The 16,433-nt window shown below is 31.6% G+C and overlaps 2 protein-coding genes across 2 annotated transcripts; one reads left to right on the forward strand and one right to left on the reverse strand.

The window, feature by feature from the left end:
- The first annotated feature begins 1,220 nt into the window (after nt 1-1,220).
- On the forward strand, nt 1,221-6,390 carry LOC111476767 (BTB/POZ domain-containing protein At4g08455-like). Its single transcript, XM_023120565.1, has 2 exons — nt 1,221-1,711; nt 5,758-6,390. Exons 1-2 carry the CDS (start codon nt 1,373-1,375, stop codon nt 6,220-6,222), a joined length of 804 nt encoding a protein of 267 aa, XP_022976333.1. The 5' UTR covers nt 1,221-1,372; the 3' UTR covers nt 6,223-6,390.
- A 3,837-nt stretch (nt 6,391-10,227) lies between these two features.
- On the reverse strand, nt 10,228-10,911 carry LOC111476552 (probable calcium-binding protein CML44). Its single transcript, XM_023120260.1, has one exon. It carries the CDS (start codon nt 10,770-10,772, stop codon nt 10,317-10,319), a length of 456 nt encoding a protein of 151 aa, XP_022976028.1. The 5' UTR covers nt 10,773-10,911; the 3' UTR covers nt 10,228-10,316.
- Nucleotides 10,912-16,433: the final 5,522 nt, after the last annotated feature.

Consider the following 16,433-nt stretch of genomic DNA (forward strand, 5'->3'; position numbering starts at 1 on the left):
TGCATTCAACTTTTCTTGAGTTAATCTAAAGCTAATCTTATCTCATTCACAATATAATTAGTATCGTTCATAGAGTCGTCATCATATCTATTAGCTCCATCTTGTTCTCGTTTTTTTTTTTTTTTTTTTTTTTTTTTTTTTTTTTTTTTTTTTTTTTTTTTTTTTTTTTTTTTTTTGTCACTTTTAACATCTATGCATTCAACGGCCCAGATCCACGACTTCTCCTTCCTTCGGGGCCAGCGTCCTCGCTGACACTCTTTCCTTCCTCTAATCAATGTGGGACCGCCACCAAATCCACCCTCGTTCGAGGCCAGCGTTTTTACTGGCAGTCTTCGTCCGGTGTCTGGCTCTGATACCATTTGTAACGATCTAGATCCACCGCTAGCATATATTGTCCTTTTTGGGCTTTCCATTTCAGGCTTCCCCTCCTCCCTGTGACATCACACAATTTTCAATTTCATTAGCAAAGACTAAGTTTACCCTGTTTAACGTACCTTCAAGTAGAGGTGGTCATATGACCCAATAATCTGATCAACTCAAACTACGAAGGTTTATTTACGTTAATTTTTTCGATTTAAAATTTTGATTCAGTTTATGGGTTGACATTTCATACGATCAACTCGAAAAAAAAAAATATATGTTACAACCTATCTCTACCATATTTTAAAAAAATTAAGAATATTTAACGTTTGTCACAAATGTCAGTGATGCATTATGATTAATAAATATATGATATTTGAATATTACGAGATTTTAGTTATTAACGTAATATTACAGATAAATATGATTTTTTTAATAATTACGAAAAAAGAACAACTTGATAACCCAACCCGAAATAGAGATTGAGTTGGGCTGTGAACTCTATTCAGGTTGCTCGAGTTGGTCTAAGAAGTAACATAAATTTTTTTATTATTATTAATAAAATGATTTAAAGTAATATTAAAAAAAGAATTAATTAAAAGTAAAAGAACTATAAAATATAGGGTTTAGGGTTTAAGATGTATTAAATAGTTTTAAAAAATTAGACGCCAAATAGATATAAATTCAATTTTCTTTTTCCGAAAATACCCTTTACTATTTATTATATTCCAAAAATGCCCTCGAGTTCAGTGGAGTTTTTAAAATTGCCCTAATACGCCAAAATACAGTGTACTTGGAGGACGTGGACCACATTGGCTACTCATTAATTCCAGTTTGAATAAAAAAAAAAAAATAATAATAAATAAATTATTCTGTTCTTCAGAACAGAAATTGATCGGCATTCAAAAAGTAATCTTTCATCGATCGTCGTCACTCTCTTTCAAACCTTTTCCGTTGAATCGAACGAACGAGGATCTTTCACTGAATTGCAGCACCGACGACGAACTTTCCGATGCATCGCAGCCGGTGCTTGTCGTCCAGAGCCATTTCGGACGCAGAGAGTGAGTCCGATAACAAAATGATGAAGTGCTTGTCGTGTCTGGAGGATTACAGGTCACGCGACGCTGGAACCTGCAAGGAGTGCTACGAGGAAGCTAATGAGACTGAGGAAGAGCTCAAGCGTGAGATCGAAGACTTGAAAGCTAAAGTCGCTTTCCTCAGGTTTTGGTCCCCTCTCGATCATCTTCATAATCGGTCGAATGCTCCTTGCTTTACGGATGTTGTTTTGATCGCCTCCGGCGATGGCGCTGAGGGATATGCCGTGCCACTTCCCGCTCATAAAGCTGTCTTGGTTAGTACGAATTTTATAGTTTACTCGAATATTACACTATTTTGTGGTTTTGTGTTGATTCCTTGAGTATGATTTGGAGTTGTGTAGTATTTAACGTTTACTTTTTCTTAGGAACCAAGAGTAAGATATTTAACTTTCAAATGCACAAGCATTTGAAGTTCTGGAACAAGGTTGCATAATATATTTTTATACATACTGAAGAGAATACTTCTAACACTTGCTTGATTCTAGTTGATTTCTTCTGCTTGTTTATCCTACAATCTATCTGATTGCTAATGAGATTGTGGATTAGCTTAGATGTTGAAGAAATGTATACTTCTTTTGAAATGGGTGGAATTAAAGGGAGTAGACCACTTGGCTGATTGGGCTACAACTTTTATGGCATGGGAGCTAGTGGCCAGAGGCTTTGGATGTGGAAATCTAAGGAGAAAGAACATGCTTGTCACGGGTAAATGCCTTTTGGGATTTTCTAGGAAGCCATTTTTAACATTCCTAGTAAGTAAGGGTTCGATTTTAATAGATTGAGCATTTCAGTGGTGGACACAACTTGCTATTGAAGTTCTCAGGTCTTCAATCAATCCTTTGGTGACCTAAATGTGGATAATGGTGGAAGAATCATGCCTTGGAAAGACACTTGATCGAGGGATCTTGTGGCTGGCTTTTCAAATCTGTTCCAAGTGTTCTAGCATCTCTTTGAATATTGGATACAACCCATACGTTCAAATGCAATCTACATCATGGAACCTGAAATTTAGAATAAATGTATTTCGAAGCTGAGGATGGACCTTCCTATTTTCTTTGAGGGAAATATTTACCATCTTGAACCCTGATTCTAAATTGTGATCCCTTTTGAGATCTAGAACATTCTCTTGCAAACCTTTCCAAAAGCAATATTGAGGGAATAGCAAAGGTGCCCTAGCCTCCTTCAAGTTAATGATCTAATAGGTCTAAGGAAATCCAGTTTTCTACCCTTATTGAAAATCAATGCTTGTGGATGACCTGAGAGGCATCCAATTCAGTATTTCTAGTCAAGGAACTTGAAGGGAAACTGAAGAGTAGGCCATAATCAAATAGCCAAATATCCTTGATGGCTGAACGGGGAACAAAAGATGTTGGAGGAGCGTACAATCATAGAAACGAGAATATGGTTGAGAAATAGGTGATGGCAGATAAGCGATGATGCATGGATGGTGCTATTTATGTTTCTCTTACTCGGGCATGGCTAGTGTTTTGAATTTTAGGAAATCGCTTCGATGTATTTGGTGAAAAAAAGTAAACACGAGGATCGAAATGGGGTCGAAGCTGTGTGTTGATAAGAGGGAGATTGACTTTGGTTCAACCATTTTGGAGCATATTCTGTGAGTTTAGCTTGCAGGCTCAATTTGGGACAAATTTTAAGGCTTTTGGTGTACTTGGCTCAGATCAATGCCTTTGTATGGTTTTTTGTAACCAAATTTTTACAACTATCCTTTATCCCTTATTCTAAATAATTGCAGTCCTTTCTGTTGTCACTTCCTGTTCTGGTTAGCAATGTTTGTTTGTAACCCTTTCTTGGGTCCGGGCTTGGGTGTAGGTAACCATGTGAAAGAAAAATTGCTATAATAAGAAATTAGTTGTTGAGATTGGCTCTTTTCTTTTTAAATTTTTAAATTTTTTTATTTTTTTATTTTTTTTATTTCAGTTTCTTTGGCATTTGATCACTGAAAGCAAATATGCCTTAAGTGACAATAGGTATGATCACAGTCTTGCTATGAGGGAATCTTGATTTAGTTTCTACTTATCTCCTCTGGTGTATTGGCCAAGTTAAGAAAATAGGTTGTTTGGTGATCTGTAAATTCTTTTCTTGTTCAATTTTTTTGACGTCTTTACTGTTTCTTTTAGCCTAATAAGGTTGACCATTGGTTGATAGGGATACTCTCTTCTCTTAATTTGACTCATCCTCTATCAACTTCAAATGTCATTTTTTTGGTAGTTTGGTTGGCCAAAGAAATATCCCAGGGTAATTTCTCCAGTAAATCTCATTAACTGTTTGCTTTTCTTTATAGGGGATTTAGACATTGCTCCCTCGGTCCCAACATATGATTATTTCGTGTGGTTATTGACATGGAGTGTTTATTTTCCTCTATAGAGGTTTTGGCAAAAGTCTATAAAGAAGTTGCTAATTTTTCGCCCTCTTTTTAGGAACTGTACATTTATTTTTCATGTGGTTTGGAACTGTACATTTATTTTTCATGTGGTTTAAGTGGGAAAAGTACAGTTAATTGTTTTGCATTTTTTTCTTTGATCACCTTCGAAGTTAATTTTTTGTCATTTATGAATCAGTCTCTTTGTTGGAAGGGATTGGTTTTGTCATGGAATAAGAGAAAGAAAGCTCTTTTTGTTGATATTATTCAGGAGCTCTAACGTTATAGTTAAAACAAGAAGAAAAGACTTGCGTGTGGCTGAAAAAGTAATTTAGGGTAATTTTATTAGTACTTTTTTACATCAGGCCTCTAATTCAGACTTTAGAGGATTTGATATTCTGCTGTAGTTTGTAATTGTTTCTTATTTAGAACATGTTGGAATAACCATTTGGCTTTTAAAAATGTGCTCGCTTTCTTACAATTGCTTTTCTAAACTTATGTCTGCTTTTTTGGGAATCTAGAATGACAAACTGATACTTATCAGCCTCCGAGGCTGAGTTTATTTTTCCAGGCAAAGTAATTGCATATTGAATCTTATATTATGTTGTTTTTTTTTTCTTTCCATTTTGTCTTTTATCCTTCTTTCGTTTTTTTCCCCTTCTCCTCCCAACCAGAGATTGTTACCCTCTGAAATTCATCATGTAAACCATTATCTTCGAAGGAAGGCAATTATACTTCCTTTGACGTAAATGATTCAACTTTTTAAGAATAAATTTTCTCAGGAACATTTTTATTTCATTGGATGGGATCATTGAGATGACAAGTTACTAACGTGCTGAACCGTGTGCATCTCTGAAAGTGACTTTCACATCTGTACTGCATACTACATTATTTAACTTTCAGGATTGGTTTAGTAAAATTTTGAAAATGACTTGTTTTATTTCCATATTCCTTCTGCTTCGTGGAATCCTTTTGAGTTCTGTTTTCTTAACCCCATGAACATATTGCATTAGCAACTTAAAATTTATAAATGGGGTTTCTTAATTCCATGAACCGAGTTCCTCCTTTCACTCTCAAAGAACTGGTTTTACATCGTGGTGGTATTTTGACTCAAATAACCTATGTAGATATCATTCTCTAGATGATATTATATGCTCCAATGCAGATGAGAGACCTCTTCTCGCTCTTTTTGTATGAGATCCCACATCCGTTGGAGAGAGGAACAAAACATTCTTTATAAGGGTGTGGAAACCTCTCCCTGGAAAATGCGTTTTAAAAACCTTGAGGAGAAGTTCGAAAGGGAAGGTCCAAAAGGGGCAATATCTGCTAGCAGTGGGCTTGGGTTGTTACAAATAGTATTAGAGCCAAACAATGGACAGTGTGCCAGCAAGTACATTGCACCCCGAAGGGGGGTGGATTGTGAGATCCCACATCGATTGAAGAGAGGAATGAGTGCCAACGAGGACGTTGACCCTGAACGGGGGTGAATTGCGAGATCACACATCGGTTGGAGAGCGGAACAAAGCATTCTTTATAAGGGTGTGGAAACCTCTCCCCAGAAGATGTGTTTTAAAATCTTTGAGGGGAAGCCCGAAAGGAAAAGTCCAAAAAAGACATTATCTGTTAGCGGTGGACTTGGTCTGTTACATTTTACGTGTAGATTAAACACAAAGATAGAGAAGATAGAAGGTCTGAACATGCTCTACTCTAGAATAGTAGAATATCTATTCTGAATCATGTTTTTTCTTTTTCATGCAAATGCGAAACTGGATACAATTTAATATGAGTTCCATATACATTTGCATATAAGTTTGCATAGCCACCGGGGTTATCTGGTCTATTGTATTGTTTTATTATAGACAGGAGCCTGCCATCCCTTTATCTTTTTCTAATCACAAATAAACATTTTCGTGTTTGTTTCAGGTGAGTCGCTCACCCGTTTTCAAAGCTATGCTTGAGAATGAAATGGAAGAAAGTCGTAGTGGTACCATAAAAATCAGCGACGTTTCATTCGACGCCCTCCGCGCCTTTGTTAACTATTTGTACACAGCAGAAGCCTGTCTTGATGAGCAAATGGCTTATGACCTTTTAGTTTTGGCTGAGAAGTATCAGGTGAAGCATCTGAAGTCACATTGTGAGAAGTTCCTAATATCAAAACTGAACTGGGACAACTCAATCATGAACTACACCTTTGCACACCAGCACAATGGCAAGCATATGATCGATGCAGCTCTGTCGGTGATTATCGACAACATGGACAAGCTTACCAAGAGGGAGGAGTACATGGAGCTCGTCGAGAAGGATCCACGGCTTGTCGTGGAAATCTACGAAGCATACATGTCTAAACAGGTAAATACTGCTGCTTGTAAGGATTGGTCTGTGAAATAAAACTCAAGTAGATCTTATAGCCATTGAGATTTATTTTGTGTGCTTGCAAGGACTGTTTTGTTACTTAGATTACGATGAGCATGCATTCCAATAATACCTCGAATGTATCTCGTTAAACAAAAACTAGAACGTAATCCAATCAATATAAATATGCTTGTTTGGCTATGAGTTTTTTGTTCACTGTGTTGGCCTTATGACGTTCGACACGCGTTTTTGTTCATCATATAGCGATGGTTAGGAATGAAGCTAGAAGTTTCTATTTTTTATGCAAGATGAGAAATCTACCTCTAATAGGACAAGGAACGAGAGAGTGAGCGGATACGACCCTTTTTTTTTTCTTTCGTGAGCTAAAGGGAGAAGGGGATGATGAATATATTCTTCATCTTTGTCCTCGCCTCGTTCTTGGCCTTTGCCTCGTTTGCTCTTTTTATTTTATTATATATGAATATTACCATTATTATCTACATATTTATTCAAATTTGAAGTTTATTTTAGTAACTTACCTATCATTTACACTTTTGATAGAAAATTAGATAATTAGATAAGGTCAATTATTTTATTTATTAAATCGAGATATAAAATAGATATTTTTTCTATTTACCTTAGATTAGGGTTTGCCGTACGAATAAAAAAAGGAATTGGCTTAATTTTTCGATGTAGAAGTGTTTGCACAAGCCTTAATTTGTCGATAAAATAAGTAAAATAAGTACCCGTCAAAAAAAAGAAGGAATTGGCTTAATTTGTCGATGCAGAAGTCTTTGCACAAGGCTTAATTTGTTGTCAACTTCTCCCTACCCAAGGTTATATATGCTAAGCCGTTGTTATCTCTCTCTTGCTTGCTTATATAACGTCTCTTTCAAAAATCTCTCTTTCTAAAATCTCTCTCTACCCTCGTTTTCCAAAACCTTCTTTTAAAACCGAGGCTAGAGGCTCGATCATACGTCGCTTGGCCGTAGACGATGCAAGTACAAATTGGCTTAGCTCACTTGTCGTTGGAAAGTGAGTGCCGCACAATCGCTAGTCCGCTGCCTTTAAAAGTGCGATTGTGTCAAGTGGTATCAGAGGTGTCAAGTGGTATCAGAGGTAAAATCTTTGCACAATTCACTTATGATCTTGATAAAGATCGGAGATTAACTGATTCAAATTGGAACAGATAATGACTATTTATACCGAAACAAAAAGTTATCCTGATTCATTAGACTTAAACAAGTAAAGAAATTTCTCGTTGAGTTTCGTGGTTACGTGAAAACAAATAAGTCCCAATTTTAAGAAATAATATTTTCCATCACGACATTTACTAAAGAAGCGGAAACATTTTTGAAATAAAATTTATTGCTAAAATTAAATTAAAATAATAATTTAAAGGAAGTTGTAAGAGGTAGGAGCAGCTTCATCCACGTTCACACGTGGAAAATTGACCGAAAGTAATTTAGTTTGACTTTAATATTATTATTCTTTATGACACATTTACCCTTTTCTTTTCTACCAAGATTACCCTGAAATGTCGGCGCCGCTTTCATTGGCCGACACGTATTTAATTATAAAATTGTCTTATTTAATTTGAGTTTTATTTATTTATTTTAATTTTGTTTTTATAAAATAAATATTGTCAATAAAAATACTTTCATATTTTTACAGAGTACTTTAAATAAAATTATTTTAATATTTATATTTTGAAAATTTTCTATTAATATAAAATCACTAAAAAAAACACAAATGCAATTTACGTTATTTATTTATTTATTTATTATTGAAAGTGTTTATAGAAAATTGATTTTGGTTGATATCAAAAGATTTCTCTATTGAGTCGGAGTCACGAACTTTAAAAGACACCAAGAATTGACATATTCGTCAACGTATCGATATTGAGCATTATTAAAAAATAATTTTTATAATTTTATTTATAAAAAAGTCTATAATATTTTTGCAAAATAGAAATTTAGATATTTTTAATATTTTCTATATACCCATTATATATATAATTTAAAAACTTGAAACTTATGAAAATAATGGGATTAATTTTATGTTTGAAATAATTTGTTAAAATGTATAATTTTAGGTAAAATCAAATTTTCAGTATAAAAATTAATAATTTAAAATCAAATTTTCATATATGTTCTTTTTCAAAAAAAAAAATAAATAAATAAAAAAAGCATAAAATTACCATTAATTTAAAATATTTTAAAGAAACTCTGGAAAGATAATTTATCTGAAAATTATTTTTAAATTAATTTAGATTTTTTAAAAAATCATTCCAAAAATTATATTAAATATACTTANAACTTGTTTTTTTTTTTTTTTAATATACTTATAAAAAAATGATTTTTCTCCATAATTATTTTCTAAAATTTAAAGTTTTTTTTTTTTTAAAAAATGTGTATTGAAAAGATATAAGAAATTATCCATAAATTTATGAAAGAAAAAATTTCTTTAAATAAAATATTTTATTTGAAATCTCAATGAAAATATTATAAAAATGGTTTAAAACTAGTTGAAGATTCTCGATAAAATTATGACTGGACTATAGTCGAGCCTAAAATTTAGTTTTGGTTTCCACTTCTTTTCTTTTATCGGGAGGTGTATCACTTTTGTATACGAAGTTCTATGTACATCATTTTTATGTAAACCAAACCGTCTAGACATGCATCGCTTTTACGGTTCGATTCTCGAGGTGTACATCACTTTCAAATATAAATATGATACACACCGACTCTACATACATCACTTTCATGTACTTAAAATCTTTGAATATGTTTGTTTGATTAGTTCCAAATCGTTCCAAGATCAACCAAGCTTATCAAAATAGACCATTTTGTGGTTGTCAATGCTCGCTGCACGTTGGTGCAGCCGGAGTGAGACGCTCCACCGACCGCTTGCCGATGAGACATCCGTCGTTGTTACCGGAAGGAGGGCTTCACCGGATGTGGATTGAAGGAGGGGAAGGAGATGCTATCGAATGAAGAAGAAGAGGAAGATGATGCTGCAGCCTATATTTATTATTATTATTTATTTTAACCTAAGTTTGTTGAATTCTTAATGAGAAAGAGTAGGTAAAGTTCGAAGACTGTTATCCTACCTAATAGGTTAACGGGAGAAACGAGAAGGCTAGACAATTATACCACCGCTTTCGAAAAAGCATGTTGCTTTCAAATAAGACGCATTGTATTCTTTGCTTCATGAAAAACAGCAGGTTAAACTCGAACACTGTTATCCTACCTAATAGTCTCATGGGCAAAACGAGAAGGCTCGACAATCATACCACCACTTTTGAAAAAGCGTGTTGTTTTCAAATAAGACGCACTTGTTTTCTTTGGGATCCTTTTTTATTTTTGTAAGAGCCCAATCTACTACTAGAAAATGTTGTTCACTTTGACCGGTTACATATTGTCGTCAAACGTCAAAATATTGTTCACTTTGGCCCGTTACGTACATGTCTACTATGAAAAGGTTTCTACACCCTTATAAGGAATGTTTTATTCTCCTCTCCAATGGACGTGAGATCTCATAATGGACAGAACGAACAAAGATAGTATCAAACTGATTCCCTAAATGCTTTTCTGTATAAAGTTCAATGTCCCAACTATTCACGAAATGTGAGAAGCAGATGAATGATAATTTAAGATAGGGAGGAGAACAAAACACCATTAGCAGATTAGTGTCGCACCACGATTTAAAAACCTTGAGGGGAAGCCCATAAAAGAAAGGAGAACAATATCTGCTAACACTAATCAACCTCTCATAAGTGGACCGTTTGATTTTCACCTCCGCTAAACTCCCAAAAAAAAAAAAATATATATATATATATATATACTAAGAATTTATGATTTTTAAGGTATTTTAAACATTTATTAGTTCTTAAAATAAATATATCCATTAATTCTCTCCCTTGTTTAGGCTAAAAATATTGATATATTTATTAACTAATTTATATACAAATTTAAAAACCTAAAACTAATTCGACATAAAATGAGAAGTGAGGGAGGAAATGAAATTGTGAAAAGAAGATAGAAAAATATGAGTTTTTGTAATCTAACAAACAACAAATAAACTCAAAATCAACACGAACAAGAATCAAACTCACTAAAATCATCAATCTAAGACGAAGAATGAGAAGAGTAGTTCATCATGTTCTTGAATTCCTCAAAATCAAGCCGCCCATCCAAATCGACATCGAACGCGCCAATCATGCGCCTACAGTCACGAACACAGCGCTTATCATCCCAAAGCCCCAACCTAACCAACACATTGTGAAGCTCATCGCACGAAATAAAACCATCGCGATTTTCGTCGAACACTTGGAATGCATTCAAAAGATCGCTCTCAATCTCCTCTCCTCCTCTGTTTATTTCCGAAATCGATTCGTACAGAGACAAGAATTCATCAAAATCAATCTTCGATTTACCTATTAATGACTCGAGATCATCCGAAATGAAATCGACGCCTGTTCGATTAAGCAGCCAATGAAGCTCCTCGATGCTCACGAAACCGTCGCCATTTCTGTCGATCGTTTCGAAAATCCTCTGTAAATCTGAGGCGTTGAATGGAGACATAATCGATGAGGAACATCAACGATTGAAGATTGTAAGTTCATCTCTGGTAGTGATTTTGATCGATTTATAACGAGCAGTTGAAGAGGCGGAAGGTCGCAAGAAAGTTCGGGTAAGGCGGTTTTGGTTTCTTTGCATTGAGTTTCCATTGAAGCTTCGCATGAAAATACGATACCCTTCTATTGGGAGAAATTTATACTGATTTCAGGAGCATGACGTCACTAGGCTGCAGGAAGGGCAAAATCGTAAAACGATACAAATATTTTTTTTAGAGGTAATAAAAAAACTAAATTAATAAAAATCTTTATAAAATTTGTATTTTTTTTTTAAAAAAGTTTTTATAATATCTTAATTTAAATAAAAATATTTTTAAAATAAAAACTTTATATTTTTATTAATTTAGCCTAATTAAAATTAATAAAAAAATGATTATAAAAAAAACTAAATTAATAAAAATCTTTATAAAATTTGTATTTTTTTCAAAAAGTTTTTAATAATTTCTTAATTTAAATAAAAATATTTTTAAAAATAAAACGTAAAGTTTAGGAATAATTTTATTAATTTAACCTAATTAAAATTAATAAAAAAATGATTATAAAAAAAACTAAATTAATAAAAATCTTTAAAAAATTTGTATTTTTTTCAAAAAGTTTTTAATAATATCTCCATCTAAATAAAAATACTTTTTTTAAATAAAAGGATAAAGTTTATGAGTATTTTTATTAATTTAACCTAATTAAAATTAATAAAAAATGATTATAAAAAAAACTAAATTAATAAAAATCTTTATAAAATTTGTATTTTTTTCAAAAAGTTTTTAATAATATCTCCATCTAAATAAAAATACTTTTATTTAAATAAAAGGATAAAGTTTATGAGTATTTTTATTAATTTAACCTAATTAAAATTAATAAAAAAATGATTATAAAAAAAACTAAATTAATAAAAATCTTTATAAAATTTGTATTTTTTTTCAAAAAGTTTTTAATAATATCTCCATCTAAATAAAAATACTTTTATTTAAATAAAAGGATAAATTTTATGAGTATTTTTATTAATTTAACCTAATTAAAATTAATAAAAAAATGATTATAAAAAAACTAAATTAATAAAAATCTTTATAAAATTTGTATTTTTTTCAAAAAGTTTTTAATAATATCTTAATTTAAATAAAAATATTTTTAAAAATAAAAGCGTAAAGTTTATGAATATTTTTATTAATTTAACTTCATTAAAATTAATAAAAAAATGATTAAAAAAAAACTAAATTAATAAAAATCTTTATAAAATTTGTATTTTTTTTAAAAAAGTTTTTAATAATATATTTAATTTAAATAAAAATAGTTTTTAAAATAAAAGGATAAATTTTATGAGTATTTTTATTAATTTAGTCCAATAAAAAAACTCCATTAAATGATAAAAAAAAAATCTAAATTAACAATAATCACTAGCTTTTATATTTTTTTTAAAATCTTTTTAATAATATTCTTAAATTAAATAAATTTTTTTTAAAGAAGGTTAGGAGTATTTTTTAGACAAAATAGGTAAAGTTTAATATTAATTTAGTTCAATAAAAAAAAAACTCTACAAAAGATTAATAAAAAAAAAAAATTGAATGATAAAAAAAGTAAATTAATAAAAAACTCCATAAAATTTGTATTTTTTCAAATTCTATTTAATAATATTCTTAAATTAAATAAAAATATTTTTTTAATAAGATAAAGAGTATTGTTTTTAGATAAGAGATAAAGTTTAATAATATTTTTTTTATTAATCCTAATAAAAACACAAAGATTAATAAATAAAAAATTAAATTAATAAGAATCTCTATCAAATTTGTATTTTTTTCAAATTTTTTAAATAATATCCTTATATTAAAAAATATATATTTTTAGAAGGTTAAGAGTATTTTTTTTTAGTGGAAATCTATCATTTATTTCAAAAATTACAATATTACCCCAATGTTTCGTAATCGTATCAATACTATAACTTGAAGTGAAATTTATAAAAATTGGAAACTAGAACGATGTAGCCCGTGTTAGACGAACACGACTCTCCACAATGGTATGATATTGTCCACTTTGAGCATAAGCTCTCATGGCTTTGCTTTGGGCTTCCCAAAAGGCCTCATACCAATGGAGTTAGTATTCCTCACTTATAAACCCATGATCATTCCCTAAATTAGCCGATGTGGGACTTTCATCATCCAACAGCCCGAACATAATAACGATTTGGTGGTCCAAATTTTTGTTGCAAGTCAACGCTGCACTATTTTTTTGTCAATTTTTCGTTAGAAATTTTGAAAGATATTTACGTAATTTTAAAATGAAATATCAAATAATATTGCACGTTTTGAAAATAATGGAAGTATTTTTTAAAAATAAATAAATAAATACTTTTCACATCTTAAAAATAAACCGATGATATATTTATATGAGATTTGAAAATATCGAAGAAGAATGTCAAACCATTTGATTTATGAATATATTGACGTATCGATGAATATTATAATCTTTCGAAACTACCCGCAATAACATTCTTTATAAGGACATTTTTCTAAATAAGTTAAATTTTATGTTTACCTTCCTAAACCCACCATTTTGTATTAGCAAATTTTAGGTAAGTAATAATCTCGAACATTGGATTCTTGTTGTAAGATCTTATTTTGGAGATGGAACAAAATATTCTTTATAAGGATGTGAAAACATCTCTCTAATAGACACGTTTTAAAATCGTGAGGCGGCGATACGTAACGGGTTAAAATGGACAATAAATGATATCAGAATTAGTCACTAGTAGCGTGTCATCGAGAACGCTGGCCTCCAAGGAGGGTGGATTGTAAGATTCAAACACATCGGTTGGAGAGGGAAATGAAGCATTTCTTATATGGGTGTGGAAACCTCTCCCAAGTAGACCGTGAGACTAATGACGATGCATAATGGGTTAAAGCAGAATTGGGGGTGGATTGCGAGATTGCACATCCTTTGGAGAGGAAAACGAAGCATTCCTTATAGGGTGTTGGGGCAGATTGTGAGTTTCCACATCGGTTGGAGAGGGAAACGAAGCATTCCTTATAGGGTGTTGGGGCAGATTGTGAGATTCCACATCGGTTGGAGAGGGAAACGAAGCATTCCTTAAAGGGTATTGGGGGTAGATTGTGAGATCTCACATCAATTGGAGAGAGAAACGAAGCATTCCTTATAAGGGTGTCGAGCCTCTCCCAAGTAGACCGTAAGACTGATGACGATACATAACGGGCCAAAGCAAACTTGGGAGCGGATTGTGAGATCTCGTATCGATTGGAGAGGAAAACGAAGCATTCCTTATAAGGTGTTGGGGCGAACTGTGAGATCCCATATCGGTTGGAGAGGGAAACGGAACATTCTTTGTAAGGCTGTTAGGGGCGGATTGTGAGATCCCACATAAGTTGGAGAGAGATCAATAATAATTACGATGAAATCATAAACTTTATGATAATTATATATTATTAAATAATAAAATGTTAATTACGATGCATTAAAAGGAAATATTTTAGATTTTTGATGGATTAAGGGTATAATTGAAATTTTCAAATCGTGGAGGACCAAAAAAAAAACAAAAAAAAAAACATGTTTTTTTTATTATTTAAATTTTAATAATTGACCTTCGAATTGATCAATGATTCTTAAAATTATATTAATAAATATTAACTGAATAAAAATAAATTTATATTATTGTAAAATTATATTAACTAAAAAATAATTAATATGATGAATAAAACACGAGGTTTAAAATAATAATATATTTGTGATGTGATATATAAATAATTTGTCACATACGTGTTGAAAAAATATAATTTTATTTTGTATAAATTCAAATGGTCATTTATTCTGTATTTTATTAATTTAATCTACTAATATATATTTTTTTTAATTGGAGTATTAAAATTTAAATCTTTTTAACTTGGTGTGAACGAGTTAGCATATGCACGAGTTGGATTGAATTAAAAAAAATTTGGACCCGCTCGAAATTTCAGATTATTGGGTTGGTGTCCCTAACAACGTGAATAGAGTTCACAATTCAACCTAACCTAAAGTTTCAGGTTAGTTGGATTGATGAACCCGAACAACCCGAATAAAATTTTCAATTCGACCCAACCTAAATTACAAGTTATGGGTTGGTGACCCGAACAACCCGAATAGAGTTGACAATTCAACGTGACCTGAAATTTCAGATTAGTTGAGTTGTGAAGTTGTTTGTTTTTTTATTTATAATTATTTTTAAAGAATTTACTTATAAAACTCAAATAAAGTGTTTACAAGTAACATGATATGCAAAATATTTTTAATTTTTATAATAATTTTAAAGTATGGTAAGGTTAGGTTGGATGGTAACCCTATGTTTTCGGGTCAATGGAGTTGACTTGACAAAAAATGTCAACCCGCAAACTGAAATAATACCTTATTTTGATTTGGTTAGGTATATAATTTCAACTCTGAGCTTAGTCTTGAGTCTCAAGCCTATCACTAGGCGATATTATCTTCGGAGAAGCTAGAAGTTTTCCTTTCGGGCTTCTCCTTAAGGTTTTTAAAACGCGTCTGCTATGGGGAGATTTCCACACCTTTATAAAAAATGCTTCAATCTCCTCCTCAACCGATGTGGGATCTCACATCTTGAAACGCAATGTCGTTTCTCATTTCATCATCTTGCTTCTCGATGACACGACCCACATATTTCTGCATCTATTTGAGACTTTTCAGGTTCGTATAAATGAGCTTTACTAGGTAGTTCAGGAACTTACCAAGACCTTCTCGAGCATATAGCGCTTTTCAAGGTGTATCGATCTACTTCGTCGCTTACTGGCCTTGATCAAGCCATTATAACGCTTATCAAGATAATTTTAGCAAGTATTGTACAAATTAGAAACTATTAAGTTTTAGACGCTTTTGTGATGACCCCATCTCTACGGTTCATGAATGAGAACCTTCTCCATTACGGTTCCTGTTTCGTGGACATCTCGAACGTACAGTGGAAAATTCAAACTTTTGACTTTTTGGTCAAAACATCAAACAGTTTAAGTCGGTACATTCCTAAATTTTTAAGCACCCACTAAAACCGTGACCAATAAAATAATAATAATATGATGATGAAGAAGTTTCCTACCATATCATATATTTAATATGTAATCTAAAAAATGTCACATCATATTCTTTTTATGTTTAATACTTTGTATATTATATTATGTTTGAATTTGAATACAATAACATTAATAATTGGTCAAATCTTGAAATTAATACTAAATTTTAATTATATGGTTAGTTGACCATTATGTATTTTTATTAAAAATATTAAATATATCATGGTTGCACGCCGGTTCTTATTTTATACCATCGATATTGTTGGATGAAAGTCCCACATCGGCTAATTTAGGGAATGATCATGAATTTATAATCAAATAATACTATCTCCATTGGTATGAGACATTTAAAGCGAATAATATCATACCATTGTAGAGAGTCGTGTTCATTTAACATAATATCTCAAAATCATGCTCTAAACTTAGTTATGTTGAATAAAGGACTCCAGGACATTTGATAGTNTCGACATTTTTTTATGACATGCTTACATTACCTATTCCCGCCTCAGAATCCGAAATCTAGATTCGACACCTGGTAGTCCCAACAT

Source organism: Cucurbita maxima, unplaced genomic scaffold, assembly GCF_002738345.1.
Source record: "Cucurbita maxima cultivar Rimu unplaced genomic scaffold, Cmax_1.0 Cma_Scf00003, whole genome shotgun sequence".
Classification (NCBI taxonomy): domain Eukaryota; kingdom Viridiplantae; phylum Streptophyta; class Magnoliopsida; order Cucurbitales; family Cucurbitaceae; genus Cucurbita; species Cucurbita maxima.

Excerpts from the sequence above, each read along its gene's own strand:
- LOC111476767 (XM_023120565.1), top strand. The coding sequence starts at position 1,373 with ATGCATCGCAGCCGGTGCTTGTCGTCCAGAGCCATTTCGGACGCAGAG. Across the intron at positions 1,712-5,757 it reads CCGCTCATAAAGCTGTCTTG|GTGAGTCGCTCACCCGTTTT; the intron begins GTTAGTACGAAT and ends TGTTTGTTTCAG.
- LOC111476552 (XM_023120260.1), bottom strand. The coding sequence starts at position 10,772 with ATGTCTCCATTCAACGCCTCAGATTTACAGAGGATTTTCGAAACGATC.